This window comes from Vanellus vanellus, assembly GCF_965231255.1.
Source record: "Vanellus vanellus genome assembly, chromosome: 10".
NCBI lineage: Eukaryota > Metazoa > Chordata > Aves > Charadriiformes > Charadriidae > Vanellus > Vanellus vanellus.
In genome coordinates, this window is record NC_138915.1 from 7,567,742 (window position 1) to 7,589,409 (window position 21,668).

Consider the following 21,668-nt stretch of genomic DNA (forward strand, 5'->3'; position numbering starts at 1 on the left):
TTGCTAACTTTAGTTTTCTATGTTAGGAATCAAAAAGCACAAATAGTTGCCATAAGACACTGGGAACAAAGCAGCTTTGGTAGTTAAAGCCACACAGGAAAATTCTCCCCTGAGTTTATATAGCCTTCAGAGGGGATGTAAAAAATCCCAGGGAATAATCAGATGCATGAACAGCTGGAAATGTGTTGCTGATCATCAAAAGAGAAGGGTTTTTTTAAACTAAGTCTTCCCACCTTTATTTGTATTCCTCCTAGAGAAGTTTTGCAGAGCTTCTACAAGGGATTATTTCTGATTTTGAATTTGCAATAGCATTTGTAACCAATAGCACCTCCCTATAAGCCATGAATACTTCCATCCACCTTAATACCTCAATCCATTTGCTTTAGCACCAGCCTATGAAAGGATGACCCATAACTGTACAGCCTTCTACCTGCTTCCTTTTCTCATTTCAGAGTTGAAACAAGCACTTCACCTAAACTACTGCAAATTTTCTTGGGGAGACATGATCATATTACAATGAAGCGCATCAGATTTGTTTTAGAACTACAAAACGTCAGGATCAGCCCATAAGAATCCCTCCATGTGTACAGTGTAGTTTTCTTCCTATACAGTATTTCTACAATCCCATTCCAATTACCATGTTCCAAAGGCTTTTTCTCATGCAGAGAAGCCAGGCAACACATGAGAACCCATTGAAAAGATTTCTGACAGCTTCTTTGACAGATGTTCAAGACACACTGTTGACACCATAGTTTTCAACTGCTTAGGATGAATAACTAAAACTGATTCAGTATTGAGAATCTTCTAACTTTGTTCTGATCAGGAAAAATCATGTTCAACTACAAGATGACTAGTATCATTAAAATTCTATTTCAGAGAACTGCTGTTAAATGATAATTTTGCTCTTCAAATTAGGAGAAAAGATTAATAATTGAATCCAAAGACCTAGTTATATATTTTGGTGGGTTTGTTTCCTAATAGGAAGAATGACTTGAGCAGAAATCCATTAAAATTTTTAGTATTCCCATGCTAGTCTGATTCTAAGCTTTTGCGTTAAGTAGCACAGTCATAATGGCATTAAACCACTTAAGCAGCAAAACTGGCACATAATTATCACTTTTAATTCAATCTTTTAGAGTGTGAATAGATACTGTACATCACTGGCAATTCACACTCATAACGAGATTTTTCTATTCCTTCATAGCAGCTTCACAGCCTCTTGTACTGATACAACTGACCCAAACATGCATAATTTTTTTCTCAAGAAAAATTCCTCAGAATAATGAGATAGCAAAATTAAGGCCATGAAAGAAGGTGTAACGATCAGCTACTGCTTTATTCTTACCTTAAGGTAGATGTTTAGATATGAGTGGAAACGAGGGCACCATTATCCATGTATCAGCGTATCAACATTTAAAACTCTGAGAGTACTCTCAGAATTATGAGCATGTTAGATATTGCACACATTAAAAAAAAAAAAAAAAAGTCGAGGATAAAACACATGGAAGCTCTATAGAAATGAGGGGAGAACAGAGAAGACTAAGCATCCCCTCCCTTGCCCCTCAACAGACCCCACTGTATTTACTGCCTGGGACCTCCTCCTCTTGGGAATTAGGAAGTGTGATATCTTATCTGTACCTGCTGACCAAAGCAGCAGGGACAATGGCTTGCTCCCTGCCATCAAAGGACTGCTGGGAGGTGCAGCTGGTGTGAACAGAACCAATATCCACTTTGCACCACTGCCATCCTCCATGCCAGCACTACAGGGAGCCAGGAGCAACACTGAGCATTGTAGGGTCAGAGATCCCGCAGGTGCCTTTCTCCTGGTGCCCCCTTCCCATATGATTAAGCCTCTGGCACACTGTAGATAATAGATACTACCCTAGTGCTAAGAAGCAGTTGCACCTTAGCAATTTTGTGTATGTTAAAGGGATCCATAAAGCCCAATGAAAGGCAGAGCACAGGAGCTCTGTGGTTTAGCTGTTGACAGCAGTGCCTCTGTTAAAGGCTGCAGTGCAGTGGCTGCAGTAACAAAAGGCTGTGCAAGTCAGGAGTTTAAATACAGCCCACTGTTTACAAACCAAAACTGAAAGAAACCAGACAGCACACTAGGACTAGCCAAGCTGAGCCCTGTGACACAACACTACACTGTCAACATCTGTTTGAAAGAGAAACAGGCTAACATCTGACACATCGACTGATCTCAAATGCGGCAACCTCAGACCCTGTGCGCTCTCCTCTTTTGCCTGCAGTCTGCTACTCCCTGCTCTCATGCGCATGCTATTAGCGCTGCTTACATCCCTGCTCCACCAGAAAGCATAAAGCTGCTGCACCTGATCGCAGTGCCAGAGTGACAGCAACCCCTCCTACATAGAACAAGCTCTCCCTTTCATGGGTCCTCAGCTAGGAGGTAAAGATGAAGCAGTTCTCCCCCACCCCAGGAACAGGCATATAATGTTCATGGCACATCTCCCCTCTGCTAAATCACAGATTTACAGTTGCAGTACAAGGCTCTGAGTTGCTGCTGTAACATCATTAATAATTCCAGTTTGTCGTAAACACATATCTAGTAGACATTTTTGTTTTGCCCCTGCACATACAGCAGCAAACGTCTGCTTGGAGAATCTAATACTTCAAAACCTTCGTTTCCTTGGCGAAATGAAGGGATGTCAACATTTGGTACAAGAAAGCATCTCATGGAAGCTACTGACATTTAGGCCTGTCAAATGCTCTGCTATTTCCATCGTTCCTCTTCCTCCCCTTCCCTTAGTGGGATACCGCCAACAGAACTTCACAGATCTTTCCATCTAGTAACAATAACTATTTACTCACCATAACCCCTTTTACAATAAAGACCGTGACAGAAATTTTTGTGTATCTCCAGGTTGAAGGTGACCAAACTGAGGCAATGTCTGAAGATTTTCTCAGACACTGGACCAGAACTCCTGTAAACCAAAACACAAGCCTAGTCCTGTGCTCAGGCTCCACAAACTGTCTGTAAATCATGTCAAGGCAGCACCAGAAGAGCAAGGTTCCCCTTCTGGCTTTTCTGTGTGCCACGGGGCTGTCTTTGTTACTGCTGCTTGCAATGGTGCTTCTTACCTATGCAATCTGAGCCTGAAAAAACATAATTTGAGACCATAATTTTCTGCAGAGGCCCTTTTTCAAATAACCTCAGACTGACAAAAGCAAGCTCCTTAAAGATGCAGCAAAACCACTTCATCACTGTTTCATGCATTGTATTTTAAAGGACTATTAAGAACCCATTCTTTCTGATAGAATTCTTTTTTCATCTCTACTTATTTTTTTCCTTGAAGAATAAGATTTCTCTATCTCTGCCTATTTTTTTCCTGTCTGTTTCTATTTGATCAATGATCATTCTTTTTTTCCAGTGCTTCTAAGAGAGTTGACATTAAAATGTCTAGCCCCTATTCTCTTTCTGTTGTATTTGTGCATCGGAGCCATTCACAATGATGTCAGCTCAGCTCTGGGCATTGTCTCTGCTAGTTCAATTCCAGCTGAATTGCTGGAGTTAGCAGGACATTAGCATTCACTTGATTGATTTAGCAGACCCAGAGAATAAGATGGGTTTTGCATTCAGCTACACACATTAAAAACTGAAGAAATTATAAAGCAATCTGAAGTTGGTAAGCTCTTTTGGAGTCACACATCTTTTGCTTCTCATATATCTTCCTCTGCTTGAGGGCACCATTTAAATGATGGCTATTTCAATGCCAAGCCCTTCCTTGACAGCGCTCATGGATGAAAGAGAGAAAAGTGATTTAAAACTATAGTTTAACTTAGTTAATCAATTTAACAGATTTCAAGGCTAAAAGATTGTATTATGCATTATCTCCTATAAAATGTAGGCTATACAATGTCCTTCTGTAATTCCAGCATTTTGTCCAACAACTGGAGAGAACGCTTTTTCAGAGGTAAATACTTCAACCTGAGTTTTGAAATTAGCATTAAACTTTAACAGTGTATCTCTTGTTGGCTTTTAAATGTTATTCCTTTGTCCAGTGCCTACCCCTGTAACAAGGTCTTGGTGTCATATGTGCTTGTGCACACTTCCTCAAGATCCACATGATCTACAAAGAGTCCATGTCTTTCCAGATTGCAGATTTTGAGTATGAAACTAAAGTGAAGAAAAGTATGCAAAACTTTCAGAAGAGTAGGCTAAAGTTTGGCTCCAGAATCCATGCTCCTCCAAAAGAACTGCTGAGCTGAGCAGCTCTCTGTGAAGTGAATGAAGAAATCTGGCTTTACTTACCCATGAACTAGAATCTCCACCTCACTATTTTATGACTTTAGAACAGGGATTCCCAAGCCTTTTCCAATAATAGGATTGAAGACCTCAGCAGACATGTTTGTTCAATTATGCACTTTACGGGCTGAATGAAGCAATGGAAGTACCAGGCATCTAACAGACAGTAATAGTTGGCCTCTTTATAAAAGCCCTTTTCCTGCACTGTCTCTGTTGGCTTCAATGCAAGTTCAGCTGCTCAAGACTTTGCAACCTTCAGACCACACCCACACTTGACTGCCTCTTCTGATAGAGTCAGATGGATGGGTAGAACTTGTGGTTTTCCAGTAGGTTCAGCATTATAAATACATGGGTGATGTGACAACAAAGTCAGCTGTCCCAGTTCAAATTCTGTATTTCTCATTATTTCAACAGTATCTTCTGATTAGGGGTTCTTTCTACACAGCATATAGCTCATCTGGTGTTTTAACTGCCCAGAAACATCTGCAATAGCTCACCTCCAGCTTTGGTTACCCGTTCTGAAAGTTACTGCACTGTTCAAGCCCAGCCTCTCGGCCGCACACTTACCTAACAGAGAGACAGATGAGTCTGTTTCCAAGAGAGTAGACAGTCATTTGTGATCATTAACAAGCAGTCACTGCAAAAGATGACAACTCATGAAACATTTTGCATTAATTGGAAAAAAGTTCCTATCAAATATGTTTTGATAACAGCCAACCTCTCATGGACATTTTTGACCACACAGTGAGAACATAATGTTTGATGTTTTTCCTTGGAGGCAAGAAAGAGCATCAGAAGGCAAATGCAGCTGCAGCCAGTGAGGAAAGACAAACAGAAAACAGCAGGGGATCAGCTGTCTGTTGAGACAAGCAATGAGCCGTGGAGCTCTTCAGCTCTGTCAGCAGTTTAGACCCTGGCACAGGTCTGTAGGTTTCAAAAGCTGCTCTTGTTTGACTGTGGTAGAGATGATACTACAAAGGATCAGTAGCAAGTAAGGGGTGAAGCTGAAGCTAAAGAACATCTCAATGGACAGCAAGTCAGTGCTCAAAGCTGAAATTTGGCCGATATTTTGTGAGCATACACAACTGCATGTTTTAATACAAAACAAATGCACAGCCATTTGCGGTGACCTTAGAGCTGCGGCAGTTCTCCTGGTTCATTCCTACTGTGTGACTGATCATGTCCCTCAGCTTTCCTTGCTTAACTTCCACCTTAGGGCTCGCCCTTCCTGGGTAACGACATTTGACTGGTTCCCAGCCCATGGCAGAATGACTTCAAATACTTATCTCCTGTAGTTCTTAAAATCTTGTCGTAATTTGAGATGGATAGTTTACGGGAACACATGTGTGTCTAAATGACCTCTAATATAGCTCCACAATACTTAACAATGGCTGTTGTGAGACTTTATGCATTACTATGCCATTTTAGTCCTTTTAACACCAAGCAATAATTTCAAGCAGCACAGAAGCCAGAAAAGTCTCTTCAGGTTTATAACATGCTTTACATGCTGCTTAAACTTTTTCTTCACCGATCTGCTCCTGGATAAAAGCAACACTGAAAATATATGAAAGTGACAGTCAAGATCTGTAACTACATTAATCATTCTGTCAGAGCCTTGGAAAGAACCTCACTGAAGTCAAGCAGGAAAACAATTTGTTGAAGCATCAGCTGAAGCAGTGAGTCGCAGCTCATTCAAATCTCTCTAAAGTACGTGATCAAGCAACTGCTGAAGCCCTGAACACCACAATTGATTCTGCAAATAGGAGATACGTAACACAAACTTTGGACTGACCTCCAATCTCTGGTATGTGATAACAAGCTGAGTGTCCACCTATTTATACCTTAAAAGCAGCCAGGTGGGAAAAGATAGGATGAGTGATGTTCCCTGAGTGTAGTAACAGAACTACCCAAACACAAAAACTGACAATATTTTCCTATCACAGTGTGTAACTGGGGTTTACTTCCACTGAATGGAGCCATTCTAGACATACACTGATCCAATCAAAAACACTATTTTGTAACATTTTTACCTGAACCACAGGCAATGGTTCCCTAGGCCCAGAAGAGTCCACCAATTGATGTTCTTACAGATCTTTTTGCCAAAGATAACATCGTTAAGCTTTGATGCCTGCAGTACAGCCACAAGCCTAAAAAAAAAAAAAAAAAAAAAAAAAAAACAACACCTTAGCTGAATAACTGAGGCATCTGGGGAACCCAGAACACCAGAGAATCCAGAGAATTCTCTGCTAGAGAATCCAGAGCAGCTCAGCTGTAAATTGACTTAAATAAAACCCACTAAGCTCAGCCAACCAGGGCATACCTTACAATATAGGGAAAGCCTATATAGGACTTTATCCTAATCATAGAATCACAGAATGGTCAGGGTTGGAAGGGACCTCTGGAGATCATCTAGTCCAACCCCCCTGCCAGAGCAGGCTCACCCAGAGTAAGTTTCACAGGATGGCATCCAGGTGGGTTTTCAATATCTCCAGAGTCAGAGACTCCACCACCTATCTGGGCAGCCTGTGCAAGTGCTCTGCCACCCTCAAAGTAATGAAGTTCCTCCTCGTGTTTAGACGGAACTTCCTATGTTCAAGTTTGTGCCTGTTACCTCTTGTCCTATCACTGGGCACCACTGACAAAAGACTTCCTATCCACCTGGCACCCTCCTTTTGATTATTTATAAGCATTGATAAGATCCCCCCTCAGTCTTCTTTTCTCCAGACTACGAAGACCCAAGTCTTAGACTTAGCCTTTCCTCATAAGAAAGATGCTCCAGTCTCCTAATCATCTTTGTAGCCCTTTGCTGCACTCTCTCCAGCAGTTCCCTGTCCTTCTTGAACCGGGGAGCCCAGAACTGGACACAATACTCCAGATGCGGCCTCACCAGGGCAGAGTAGAGGGGGAGGATAATCTCCCTCGACCTGCTGGCCACACTCTGCTTGATGCACCCCAGGATGCCATTGGCCTTCTTGGCCACCAGGGCACATTGCTGGCTTATGGTCATCCTGTTGACCACCAGGACTCTCAGGTTCCTTTCCACAGAGCTGATCTCCAGGAGGTCAGCCCCTAACCTGTACTGACACATGGCGTTATTCCTTCCCAGATGCAGTACCCTACACTTGCCCTTGTTGAACTTCATAAGGTTTCTCTCCGCCCAATTCTCCAGCCTGTCCAGGTCACACTGAATGGCAGCACAGCCTTCCAGCGTGTCAGCCACTCCTCCCAGTTTTGTGCCATCAGCAAACTTGCTTTATCCCTTCATCCAGGTCATTGATGACTATATTGAACAGGACTGGACCCAGTATTGACCTCTGAGAAACAATACTTGTTACTGACCTCCAACTACACTCTGCACCACTAACCACAACTCTCTGAGCTCTATCTGCCAGCCAGTTTTCAATCCACCCCACTGTCCATTCATCTAACCCACACTTCCTAAGCTTGCCTATGAGGATGATGTGGGAGACAGTGTTGAAAGCATTGCTGAAGTTAAGGCAGACAACATCCACTGCCCTCCCCTCATCCACCCATCCAGTCACGCCATCGTAGAAGGCTATCAGATTAGTCAAACATGACTTCCCTTGGTGAATCCATGTTTACTACTTCTGATAACCTTCTTTTCCTCCAGATGCTTGGAGATGATGCCCAGAACGAGCTATTCCATCATCTTTCCAGGGATGGAAGTGAGGCTGACCAGCCTGTACTTTCCCAGGTCATCCTTCTTGCCCTTTTTGAAGACTGGAGTAACATTGGCTTTCCTATCATTCCATCACTATGTTGGCCTAAGGGTACACTACAATAAGCTAATAAAGAGACAAAACATGTAAAACCTTTTTTTTTTTCTCCAAGAGGCTGGTGGAAATAAGGGAGCAAACTGTTGTTCAGTGATGATGCTCCTTCAAATCAGATGTCAATTCTAAGTTCTTGAGAGATGATGTGTAGAGAGTGATTCTGACATACCTCTTTCAATCTGGAGTTCAGGAATAACTATCACTAAAGGAAAGAAAAAGTTATGTTAGTAGGAAAATGTTTTGGCTTTACTCTTTAAATATTAACTAATCTTGTGTGTGTGTACTATGTGCTGTACCAGGCAAAGGAAAACAAGTGAAATGTACTATGCTTCCAGCAGTTTATTGTATTGGTTTGGAAATTTAGGGCAGTATATCCAACCGGTGTCAGCAGATTGGATCCTGGATATGGTTAAATGATGGTTCTGCCTTTCCTTTGCCATCTTGACCCTAGTCATAGAATCATAGAATGGTTTACGTTGGAAGGGACCTTAAAGATCATCTAGTCCCAAACCCCCTGCCATGGGCAGGGACACCTTCCTCTAGACCAGGTTGCTCAAAGCCCCATCCAGCCTGGCCTCAAACACCTCCAGGGATGGGGCCTCCACAGCTTCTCTGGGCAACCCATTCCAGTGCCTCACCACCCTGAGAGTAAAGAATTTCTTCCTAATATCTAATCTAAATCTATCCTCTTTCAGTTTAAAACTGCTACCCCTCGTCCTATCGCTACACTCCCTGACAGAGTCCCTCTAATTTAAAAGCATTGAGTTTGTGCTTAGTCACGTAAACACGTTCACAAAGAGGTTCAGACGAACATGGCAAACCAGCCGCCAACCAGCCTCCGCCAGGCTGCCCCAGTGCAGCAGCAGGGCACAGCCTCCCTCACCGCGGCCGTCTGCGCCCTTTCTCCACAGCTCCGGCTCGGCGGGTCCCGCCACGGCCCCGGACTGGTCCGCGGCCTCCGCCGGAGAGAAGCTGCAAGCGGCCCTTCCCCACAAGATGGCGGGGCCGCCTCGCCGCCTCACCCGCCGGCTCGGCAGCTGCCCGCCGACAAAGCCCGTTATCTGAAGACGAACCGGCAGCTCACAGCGCCGCTTCCGCCAACCGCCAGGGCGCCGAGGCTGCTGGTCCTCGCCCGGCCCTGACGGGACCCTCCGCGCTCTCCCGCCCCGCCGGCCCTGAGGGGACTCCCGCCCGCAGTGAGGGGCCGCCCCGCCGGCCCTGAGGGGACTCCCGCCCGCGGTGAGGGGCCGCCCCGCCGGGAAGGCAGGGCGCGGGGAGACGCCGACAGGGGAGCGAGGGGAGGCGGGGGCAGGACGCCGTGAGGGCAGGGCGGGTCAGCCGGGCTCGCTGTGCTGGAAACCGGGATGGGGACCGCGGACAGGGACCGGGACCGCGAGATGGCTTCCGCACCGAGAGGTGGCGCCTCAGCCCCAGCGAGCGGTTGGCGCCTAGAAGGCGCTTCCGGCGGGAGAAAGGAAAGGGCGGAGGGGCTGCGCGGGGCGCTTCCGGGGCGGGGGGTGGCGGTCCCGGCGCGGGCGGCAGCGGTGAGCGGCGGGCCCTGTCAGAGCGGCCGCGCGGGGGAGGGGGAGGCGGGAGCGTGCCCCGGGTCACGGCACAGGTCCCAGCAGTTGTAAGGCTTCCCCCGCCGCTCCGGGTGTCTGGGCGGGCGGGCCGGGCCGCCTTAGCGGGGGTCGCGGGCAGGCTCCCGGAGCGCGGCGGGGAGCGGGACCGCCGGGGCTCTGCCTCCCCGAGGGATCCTCCGGGGAAGGGCCGCGGCGCACGGGCCGGTAACCGCGGCGTCTCGGTGCTGCGGGGCCGGCGCAAGGCAGCGGCGGGGCGGGGGCAGTGCGGTCCCGGCGGCGGAGCAGGTCCGGGGTACGGGAGCCCTCCGGCGGGGACCTGTCGTACCGTTAGCGGTAACGGGAACCGAGATTGGGAACGTTCCTTGTGCCACCGCGCTTCCAGCGGCATTGTCCCGCTACGTGAGTTAAGGGAGCTGCAGCTGGGTTTGGAAATTGAAGGATGTATTAAAACTACACGGAATCTGCAGTGCTTATTCCTGTGCATTCTTACAGGGTGTCTCCTTTCTAGGGAAAATGCTTTCTGAAAGCAGCTCCTTCGTGAAGGGTGTGGTGCTGGGAGGAGCCTTCTGCATGTTGGTGACACTCCTCGGACATATTAAACTGGGCCATGGGACTAAAGCACATCACCACGAGCACCATCACATCCAGGCTCCCAACAAAGAAGACGTCTTAAACCTTTCAGAAGGTGAACGCATGGAGCTCAGTAAAAGTATCCGCGTTTATTGTATCATTCTTGTGAAACCGAAAGATCTGGGGCACTGGGCTGCAGTGAAGGAGACGTGGAGCAAGCACTGCGACAAGGTGGAATTCTACAGTTCTGAAAACGTCAAAGTGTTTGAATCTGTAGCCCTCAACACAAATGATATGTGGGCGATGATGAGAAAAGCTTACAAGATAACGTATGAACGCTATAAAGATGAATTCAACTGGTTCTTCCTTGCATATCCAACAACATTTGCTATTATTGAAAATCTCAAGTATTTCTTACTGAAAAAAGACCCCTCGCAACCTTTTTATATAGGCCATACTGTGAAATCTGGTGACCTTGAGTATGTAGATGGTGAGGGAGGAATCGTCTTAAGCATTGAATCACTGAGACGACTCTCCCGTGTTCTTGAAGACTCTGACAGGTGTCCAGAGCAGGGAGGTATGATTTGGAAACTTGCTGAGGATAAACAGCTAGCAATCTGCCTGAAGTACACTGGAGTGTTTGCCGAAAACGCGGAAGATTCAGAAGGAAAAGACGTCTTTAACACTAAATCAGTGGGCACTCTCATTAAGGAAGCAATGTCTACTCACCCTCAGCAGGTGGTGGACGGCTGCTGCTCCGACATGGCCATCACGTTCAGTGGACTGGCCCCAAACCACATGCACGTGATGATGTATGGTGTTTACAGGCTGAGACCCTACGGCCACACCTACAATGATGCACTTGTCTTCCTTCCACCTGTAGGCTCAGACAATGACTGAGGTCTCTTCAAAGGAGACCTGGAACCACGGAGTCATGACAGGTGTTTGTCCTGACAGATTCAATTTTTTTGTATCTGGTGGTACTGGTGTACAACTTACTTTTTCTTTTGCACACTGAGGTTTGGTAAAGCTCTTAATTTTAAAAGTGGAAGGAGAACTTTTTTCTAAATCTTTTATACAGAAATGCTTTTGGCCGTGCTGGAATGAAATGATAAAGAAGTTGTTAATGTTTATGATAAAAGGAAACTAAGTTTATATGGGGGGTTTGTACATGTAAATATTTATTAATGAAAATTCAAATGAACTTTAGCCTACTGTTACAAATATATTTTTGCAAGATTTTGATTCTTTCAATTCTTCCAGGCATTTCTAGAATGTCTTTATATCTTTTTAAGATGTACCAATAAAACCGACTACAGATTCAGTCTCAAAGCCTAACTTTAAGCTATTTTCCTCCTTTACACTAGACTACACAATAGATTGAGCTGTGTTGCTTATGCAGCACCTATTGCTTCATGTACAGCCTCCTAACCCAGTAAGGAATTAGCAGGAAGCAAACTGACAAATCTGGTAGGAAGTTGCAGCACAGTAGTATTAAGTGACCTTTGCTGTTTTTAAGCAGACAAAAGAAAGAGAACTATATTTGAATAAATATTAACATGGTCAGGTAGCCTGTTAGCACAAGCGTAATCGCTCATTTAAAATTCCCTTCATATATAAGCATATTAGAACAAAGGTTCTGTATTATTTTCATTCCTGTAACTGGTGCTAATAGTACTTACAAGGAAGAAGTTGATTAACTGTCGATCCAAGTGTAGTGTAGATATATTTACAGTTATTTTTAACACCAAGATGCAGGAAGAGCAACACGTACTTGCACTCTCACCCTTTCTTTGAATATTATGTAAAACAGGTTACAGGCTCAACAAAGCGATATGCAGAACTCCCCATACTGGGGCAGGGGGGGTTAGGGGTTGAGGGGTTTTTTTATTGTTTTGTGGTGGTTTTCCTTACAATTGGGTGCTCTTAAAATCAGTTTTATACAAGTAACCAAAGTGGGAACACACAGCACATCAGTATTTACTCCATTTAGAATTCACTGACCTAACCTAGATGTTTGAAGACTTAAGGAAGGTACTACATCTATCTGGGACTACCACAGGCTTTGTTGGTACTACAACATCCATGAGAGACTCACCTTTCTTTAACAGACCATTTGTAATATCTCATCCTATCCTGAGCTGCAAGAGAACAGGTAGGGAAGTGAAACAGCTGCTTCAGAGCTCATGAGAACATCCACATCTTTTTTGTTTTAAGTATCAGGGGGGTTTTGTTGTTTTTTGGTTGGGTTTTGTTTTGGTTTTTTGTTGGGGTTTTTTTGTGGTTTTTTGTTTTTGTTTTTGTTTTTTGTTTTGTTGTTTTTTTTTTTTTACAAGAAGGGCAAGACAACTGCAGAGAGACCCAGGCAAGCTACCACAGCTCAGCTGTTTCAGAAGGTGCACCTTGTCTCACCTTTTGCACACTCTCCTATTCCCTGTTGGAGCTTGGCTGACAGAAAGACAAACACATACATGATTGCTGCCAAAACCTAGATAAAACTTAAGTTGGCATTTTTGACAACTTTTTGCTAACTTAGTATACAAATTAATTTAAGCATGATTTAACTTTTATCTTTTTACAGATTCATTAGATGCACAGTTGGGAATAGTCTGATGAAGCCAAAGGAAGTAAAATTTTTATTTCAGTAGTGTTTCTAATATTAAATAAAGACAGTTCTGACCCCATTGCAACAACCACAGTCATAGGGCAAGTCAAGGAAAAAGAATGGGAGTTAAAAATTCAAACCAGAACAAGTCTCATTTATCAGATTTGAGAGGTACTGTAACACAACAGGAAGAAATAAGACGAAGGGGAAAAAGCAAGCCACAGAACTCAAGACTAGTTCATTTTATGAAAAAGAAAAAAAAAAAAAGAAAAAAAAAAAACCTACCGAAGCACAAACTCATTCCCCATAGCACTACAAGAAATTAGTACATTTATAGCGGAGTCTTTGAGGTTTGACCAAACTTTTTCCTATTACAGCAGTGGTACAAGCACCTTAATTTTTGTGTTCCTACATTAATAAATAGTTTCAGATTTACCCTGTCGTTTTCAAAAGCACAATCTTGTAAACATTTTTACAGGAAGAAAATAAAATTAGCTTATATTGGGTAACACATTCCATCTCCCATGTCTTAACTGGACTTTAGAATCAGAACACCATCTTCTGTAAAGGTCCCAGAGTGGGGAAACCAAGGATGCAGAACAGCACCGAGACAAGGCAGTTGCATACAAAAGTATGTTCTGCCATGGCAAAATAAAGTGTTAGCATAGAGACTTGAAATATTAATAAATGCTTCCAGAGACAGAGTTATGAGTGATAGACCTTAAAGTTTCCTTAGTTTATTAAATGATTCCATGGCACAGGAATGTTTTCCATAGGCATAGCTTTGGGTATGCAGTTGCTGAACAGAGTTGGATTATCCAGAGAAATACATAGTGCTCTTTAACCTGTTCTGTAGATGTACATACATGTGGCAGTGTGCACAAGCAGAGATCTCTTGAAGTTCCACCTGAAGAAGTTGCTTCTGGCTACACTGATAACCATGTTTTGCTATCATGCCTCTGTTAAACAGTGATTTTGTTTCTGCTCCTAAAATAAGAAGGCGAAGAGGGAGTAGAGCATCAGGCACCAAGTTGGCACATGCTCCATTTGGAGTATGCCCACCATTACTATGAACTCCACTATAAGGACAGCAATATCAAACAGTGTTGGCAGGTAGAAATTTGAACATATATATATATATATATATTCTTCAGATATGAACTAGCATAAAAGAATTCCTAGTCCACATATCAGTTTAAGTTCATAAATCCTATACAGATAAATGCATATTAAAAAGCAAAAATCCTTAAGTAAAATACTGAAGTTAATGCTGTTAATAAATTAAGTTAAAAAATAAACGTCAAAAAAACTGATTTGTCCACATTCAAGAAACAGGTAGACTAACAAGATGTTAATCAGAAGAAAAAAATCTGAAATGTTTCAGAGGTCTTATAAACCGTATTAATTATATTTCACATACACTTTATATTACTCTTTTAGAAGAGCATAAAAATGTAAACATTTCTTGGCTTTTTCCTCCTTTTTGTTTGAAATAGTCTACTCACAGTCCATGCAGGATCTTTCCATCAGATATCTTCAGTCACTGAAGACTTGGGTTTAAGACAAAACAAAAGAACTGTAAAAAAAAGAAATCTAGAAAACTATTGTAGCCTAACAGTACTTTCGCATTCACTTGATTTATTTAGCATAGCCACAGAACAAAATAATTTGTACATTCAGTCACATTAAAAACAAGGAATTACAAAGCAGTCCACATTTAATCTAAGTGCATTCCTTTGGAGTAACACAGTTCCTTTTGTTTCACTTGTATGTCTTCATGTGCCAAAGGCCATCATTTAAATAGTGGATATTTTCGATACCAATCCCTTTGTTGACCTTCTCACTGTAGAAGGAGGAAAAGGGTACAGAAGCATTAGCTAGGTTAAATATTATTAGATAAGTACAGAATACAATATTTAAAGTAGAAACTGCAACATTTATCAACTGGAAGGGGAGAAGCTATCATCCACAAAGTCATAATCTTCAAGAGCTGGGGGACAGGAAACAGTATTTGTTATTGCATGTACCCACATTGCTGAATGTTAAGATGACAATATTTGCCTTCCACATTTTGTCAACAACAGTCCACAGTATTTTTAACTACTTCGTGGGAGACAGTTCTTCTGACAACATTTCTGCTACTTTTCTTAACTTTAGCATTTCTCTATCAAACCAGCAGAGCAGTTGTAAGCGACTCTCCCCCTCCTAGCAAAGCAGGTGGTGTAACACGGCTGGAATGTGGAATTTGACAAGTTCTGGTTCCAAGTGTGCCACTGACACGCTCAAATGCAGCTGAGTTGCTTCGCTGCTAGTTGCAAGACATCTACCAACTCAATAAAGATTTACAAATGTGAAAATTATGTGCCAAGGACTTGAAGCACATTACAGACATACTATCCTTCTATATTTTTCTGAGTCATATCTTTTAAAAATGGTTGTTTTGCGCATCTGCGTTGGATTTGTGTTCATCTTTTTTCCAGTGTATTATTCCATGGGAAAACCTAGTTTTGTCACAACAAACAAGCAAATCTCATCATTCTAGGACTGAGAACAAGTTTCATTCCCTGGAGAACAGAGTTTCCTGTATTTATACTAAGCATTCCATTACTTATACAACTTGTCCAAAAGTAATCAGGAAGGAAAATACTCCTATGCTAATTGCATTAACACATCGTGTATCATAATCACACCAAGTGCCTGAAACCATACTGTTTCACAATTTTCTGTTTTGAGCAGTATCACACAAAAAAGCATGCTAATAGGCTGCATAGATCAGTACAATTTCATTTTCCTCTCCAGTTCATGTTGCTTCTCACAGAAACAGGATATTCAGCTGCAAGGCTGCTGAACTTGAAGTTAGAGTTAGGAATACAGATAATCTTGGTTTGCAGTGATCACAGCAGGTCACTGCAGATGTAGGACTGGAACAAAAGTAGCTATTTTTTCCACCTACTCTTGGAGTCTTTTGAACGCACAACAAAGAATCCTGAGGAATATAATTCCTCAACAGCTGTAGCACACGCAAATCCAGGGTGCTGCAGTCCCACTCTATCTCTTGTACTACCATTACAACTTAGGACCACAGAGTGAGCCAGTACAGAAGGTGATCCTGCTTAGAATTATTCCCACAAGAAAGAGTGACTTGTTTTCCTTAAAATCAGCTTCCTCACCCACAAAAGTGCTAGACAGGGCTCAAACCAATGCAGCCCAAACCTGCTGAGTACATCTTACGTACTGCTGCAAGATGTTATAGAACTTAAAACAACAAAGTGGTTTAGCTACTTTTAACTTACCACTACCTGAACACGAAGAACAACTAACATCCATTACCTCTACACTTCACAAGAAGCTCAGCTATGCTAGTAAAGCACATCAAGCAGAAATGCTGCATGTGGATACAAGGGGTAAAGAAAAAGAAGGCCACAGAGGAAAGCCCGGCTGGTCACCCAAGTACCAGCAGGACTTTAGTCTCTGCTGTCGCTGCAGACAAAAATAATCACTTCAACCTTTTCAGCTGCTTCAAATCCAAACTACATCTCTTGCCCAGCCCAGGTGGCAAGTACTCTATTTCTTTGTGTACTTGTGTATTTGTACTTCGTAGTAAGTACAAATGTTTCTTTGTTCAGCAAGATCTTTGAGAAAGTATGATCAGAGAAGACAAAATACTAACATTCAGCAGTAGTACTAACGTTGTGCATCTTAAAATCCATATTCACATGAAAAGAACTATTTTGATTCCATTTGGTAAACAAATAAGTAGGGAAGATATTCCCTGCCTCCTCTTCTTTCCCTAGATATTAATCAAGAAGATGAAGTCTTAAAAAATTCTGTGCTTGAACGACATATGTTGCAACAGTGATGCAGTAACCTTGACAGTGGTGCTTATATTCCAAACTAACATAAGAATAATGACGTGGGACAGGTTATATTTCAGTTTTAAAAACACTTACATGTCCTCAGCTGACATCTTCATTACTCCCACACACAACGCATGTTGTTTTCCCTCTGCCATTATTGCCTACAAATTACCACTAAGGAAAACATTTTTTTTTGAAAACTATTTCAGAACAGTAACAGCAATATGAGGAAGTGACTTTCCAAAGAGTTTCAAAAGCGCAGGTTGAACTTTTACCCTTTCAGTAATTCTAGAGGTCTTCCTCTTAATGATAAACAAAACAATGCACTGCATTTAACAATTGAATCACAGTATGTAGAACAAAGTATGTATTTATTAATTTCAAACAGAAATTACAGAAAAAGATCTCCCAACACTACACTCCATTTCTTCCTTTGTGTCCAACACAGAGATGATAGCCTCACCCTTTCTGGAAGAAAACTGCACATTTGTGGGGCCATTTTACATTCCAAGGTACAGGAGAATGGAGACATAAATCTAAAAAAATAGAGTACTGAAATCAGATGTGTCCTTTTCAAAGCTTAGCAATGTGTCATGCTAACTGCTGATCTTTTCCTATAGCATCTAACTAACAACAAAAGCAGCACAGCTTGGTATTATTAATGCTGTATTTGCTCAGGGTTCCTGTCTCACTAACATAATGAGGAGTGAATTAGCATACTTTCCTCATTTTACATATGTTAACTTCATCAGACACATAAAGCAAGTCCTGACTACAGCAAAGCTGATCCTAAACATCTTTTCAAATTCCCTAGGAACAGCAGCAAGTTCTTCTATAACTGAAGGAGATACAAGATTGATTAAGGAGGCAGGGGACAAATTACACTGCATCTATTTTTACAGTTCTGCATAAAATCACAAAGGAGCTCCACTTATCAGTTAGATTAATGGAACAGCATCCCACCCAACAGCACAGCAGGAATAGTTATTTCGTTTGGAATATCACAGTAAGAAAAAGAAATTAAGAACAATTTTAACCTCGCCAAATAACATCTGAACCTCTGCAGCTCTTTTCAGATTACTAGTTATTCCATGAAATACCATTAAAATCCAAAGTAATTCAGATTATGACCAGATGAGAATACAAGAACAGAAATTTAACTCATCTCACAGCAAGCAGTAATTCATAGTTAAAGAAGGATACAACAACAGTATCAACGGCAGCAGGGTAAAGTTTTGCTCCAGGAGACGTCAGGCCAGGGCACATTATATTAGCTCCACTTAGTACAAATTTAATGGCACCTTTATCAACCTGCTGATGTGGTAGAATAAATGGGTCTAGGAGGGGAAAGATAGAGCATTACAGTTAATACAGTAAGATGATAACATAAGTAACTCATTATCAAGTCTGTTTAAATGGGGCATTTAGATATATAGCGTGCTGCGAGTGTAGGAAGCTTGAAAAAAAATTACAGGAGTTCCTGCTTGGGCTGTACTGTCCCAAAAGGACGCAAGTACTGTTCTCCCAGATCACATCTTTTATCTGAGAACCAAAGGGTAATCCAACACTAGGCCTATGCTTCCTGCATACTCACACCCATATAATGAGTAACAATTTTAACAAATTCCCCCAGTGAAAACAGTCGTGCAAATGCCCCCATACTAAGAGGTCTTAAAACTACGGCATCTTAAATCCCTCAAGTTACATGTATAACCTCTTACATGAAAAAGAAACAGCTTAGCATTAACAGGACAAAAAAGGCAAAGATGGACAAAATTCATGAAGGCTGTCATCTCTCCAGGCCATCTTTCAAGTGCACACAGCTTCTTGAAGTATTTCAAACACTGAAATTTGACTGAGTAACACAATCAAGCAGAACAGTGAGAACAGCAAGAAAAATAACGCAAGAGAGTAAACTGTAAAAAGCATGCAGCATAAACTCTTACAGGAGACAAGCATACATCATTAAACTCACGATTAAAGAATAGCTTTCTAGTAAGAACCTACAAGTATTTGGAAGGAAGCAAAAAGGGTTTAAAGGAAGACTTGAAAGAACAAAGATAGGGACTAACAACACAAAATTTAGATCTCTGTCCTAGGAAAACCTCTCTCAAGATGTTTTGCAGAGCTCTGCACAATTTAATGCTTGGAAATCAAAGCTTAGATTGCTTAACATATAGCATTGCAATAATTATGGGGGAAGCAATCCATATAGGCACCTGAAATAGCAAAGCAGTAAATTACAGTTGAGAAGGTATAGTATATCTTTAAGATCTGTTCTGGAATATATATATATATGCATCTAAGTAGTAAATTCTTTATGATTCGGTTCTACCAAAGTTCTGTGGAAACTCATGCTCATCCCTTTTTCCCCACCACCACCATCCTCAGGAAACTTACATTTGTGAAGCAACCTTAGCGTCGGGTAAAAAATCCCTTCTCTTTGTCTGAAGAACAGCAACTCCCCATTCACAGTGAGGATTTCTATATGCTCATGACTGCAAGATAAAAAAAAAAAATGCGTTCCAATAGCTACTTAACCATTTTAAAGTTTAAATTAAATATTTCATTTCACAAAGGCTGGTCTATCTTGACATCTGAGAATTAAGACAGTCGATTAGCAAGAAATTTTAAAACTACAAATATTTTTTTTTTATGGCTTGTTCTTCAACACTGGCCTCCTGCACACTTCCTTCCCCTTTAAAATAAAATAAATAAATAAATAAATAAACTACAGACAAACATCCAGCTGTTCACAAACTGCATTTCTTTGGGATTTTCAAAAGTAATACAAACAGTGGACAAGAAGGATTCAGCAAAAATAAACTACTCTCTATTTAAAAAAAAATATATAATAATCCAGATAATATATGGAAGCCCCAAAATAGTAAAAACTGCTATTGGAAGCTATCCGAACAAGTTCAAACTTCCACATCCATAAAGATGAATGCCTCCCTTCAACAACCCTACAGAGAGTCCCCGAATACATTGCACATTCACTACTAGGCAGCATCTTCACTTTCCTCAAGCATCCTACCAGCATGCCTTCAAGAGTGTGATGAGCACACGCAAACTTCCTGGGTTGGCCATCACGCTCTTCAAAAACACTCAGTTCATCTACCATACAAAATAAACATATAAAGGAAGCAATCTTATCACCTTAGAAGCAAAGGTTAAGAGAAAAGAAACTTACCATCTTACTATTTTGACTGGGTCTTTCTTTGGCATAATTTGGTTTAGCCATGGTTCAATAACAGGAAACTGGTCAATCAGCTGATTCTTAATACCTTTAATAACTGAAGTCTTCAGCTGGATGCAGTTTGATACATTCTCCTTTTCATCAAATCTGTCAAGTGAGTTAAAGTATTTCAGAAACACACAATTTGCTAACCCAAAGATGCCGTATCTCAGCAACATTCTTCAGAAACGTTTATAAGTTTTCCATAGCACCTTAGCAGTACTGCATCTGTCTAAATTTCAACTCTAGGATTTAATGAGGCCTAAACCTGTCCCCTGGGAAACAATGGGCTCAGGGAAGGCAGGGAGATTCCCACTAGTAGGCTGTCTTCGTTCCTAAACTTTGTGTACGTTCATGAAACATGTTTTCAGTCTCACAGATAGACCTTAGCACACAGTATTATTTCACACAACTCATAAAGTACACTTTGCTGGTAACACTAACACCAATAGCCCTGTTCAGATGTACTTTATAAAAAAAAGAGTCCTTCACCTTTACCACAGACATATGAACTGCATTTCGTACCACCCCGAAGTTCAGAAGAGTTAATGACTCATCTTACTTTTTAAGTTTTTAACAAGCAAGTACTCGAAGAGCCCAGGCCAGCGCCCCGACGGCAAAACTGAGGGCGATCCCTGCGCCCCGAGGAGGCCGCAGGGCCCGGCGAGGAGTGGGGCCGGCCGCTCCCACGCTGCCCCGGAGCAGGGCCTGACCGTGCCGGTCCCGCGGGCGCAGCGCTGAGCCCGGCCCGGCAAGGCCGAGCCCCGGGGCACAGAGGACGCCGGGCCCGCCCCAGCCCTCCTTCCCCCACCCTCCCACCGCCCCCCGAGCCCCGGCCTGGCGGGAGCGGCGGGTCCGGCCCCACTCACTTCTTGAACATCCTGGGGGCGGTGGGCGCCGGGCGAGCGAGTGCCTGGGGCCGGCGGGCGGCGGCGCGGGCACCCACAGCCTCCGCGCTCCCTCACACGAGGCTGCCGGCCCACCCCTCCGCGCCAGCCGGAAGCACCGCGCGCTTTACGGCCCGTCGCGCTGCTCCATAACAACGGAACGCACGCAGCCTCACCCGGAGGGGCGGGGACTACAATTCCCAGGGGGCAGCGCGGTGCCTTCGGCGCATGCGCACGGGGACGGGGCCTGGCCCGGCCTGGCCTGGCCTGTCGGTCGGAGGCGTCGCGGTGCGGTCGGGCTCCGGGGTGGCTTGTGGCGTCCGGTCGGACGTGTCTTGACCGGCACACACGTGCCCTGACCGGTGGAGAGGGAGCAGGAGAAACCCGGATTCCAGTGAAGGTCTCAACTGCCAGAGGCAGAGCTGGGTTCTGGTGAAGCCATTATGTTTATTAGAATCCGATTAGGTTTTGCTGGGGGGTGGGCCGCAGTAATTGTGGATATTATTGTGAATAACAATGTTGTGAATAATTGTGCGACCGCCCTGCTTCTTTTTCGAGCAATGGAAATGTTACCACTGGCACAGAGGGGAGAAGGGGGAGGACCTCAAGACCGTGTCATCTTTTATGCTAACTACCAAGTTCTTTTTTCCATACAAAACAAATTAATCATCTTTGACACTATAACAACTGATTAAAACCTAATACTAAATAGTTGCATCAGTCATACATAGTAAAATCAAGCCTTTATACATGGTATCATTTATTCAAATAGTGAAATACAGAGTCGGGAACGCACTAGTAACTTTTTTAAAAGGACAGGAGTGAACTATGGCACTATATAAATATTCAGGCATTTAACTCATGAAC

General features: G+C 43.0%; 2 protein-coding genes across 2 annotated transcripts; one reads left to right on the plus strand and one right to left on the minus strand.

Moving 5' to 3' along the window:
• Positions 1–9,585: 9,585 nt before the first annotated feature.
• On the plus strand, positions 9,586–11,540 carry C1GALT1C1 (C1GALT1 specific chaperone 1). Its single transcript, XM_082488373.1, has 2 exons — positions 9,586–9,605; positions 10,137–11,540. The coding sequence occupies exon 2, from the start codon at positions 10,158–10,160 to the stop codon at positions 11,112–11,114; it is 957 nt and encodes a 318-aa protein (XP_082344499.1). The 5' UTR covers positions 9,586–9,605; positions 10,137–10,157; the 3' UTR covers positions 11,115–11,540.
• Positions 11,541–14,437: 2,897 nt separating this feature from the next.
• Positions 14,438–20,943, minus strand: MCTS1 (MCTS1 re-initiation and release factor). The gene is made up of 6 exons (XM_082488091.1): positions 20,784–20,943; positions 19,870–20,022; positions 19,077–19,174; positions 17,880–18,013; positions 16,770–16,837; positions 14,438–14,662 (listed from the first exon to the last, which is right to left on the minus strand). The coding sequence occupies exons 1-6, from the start codon at positions 20,792–20,794 to the stop codon at positions 14,581–14,583; spliced, it is 546 nt and encodes a 181-aa protein (XP_082344217.1). The 5' UTR covers positions 20,795–20,943; the 3' UTR covers positions 14,438–14,580.
• Between the last annotated feature and the right edge of the window lie 725 nt (positions 20,944–21,668).

Coding starts and splice junctions, on each gene's coding strand:
- C1GALT1C1 (XM_082488373.1), top strand. CDS start 10,158: ATGCTTTCTGAAAGCAGCTCCTTCGTGAAGGGTGTGGTGCTGGGAGGA.
- MCTS1 (XM_082488091.1), bottom strand. Junction 18,014..19,076: donor GCTAAGGTTGCTTCACAAAT/GTAAGTTTCCTG, acceptor TTCCCCTCCTAG/ACCCATTTATTCTACCACAT. Junction 16,838..17,879: donor CTGCCGTTGATACTGTTGTT/GTATCCTTCTTT, acceptor GGTAATTTGTAG/GCAATAATGGCAGAGGGAAA.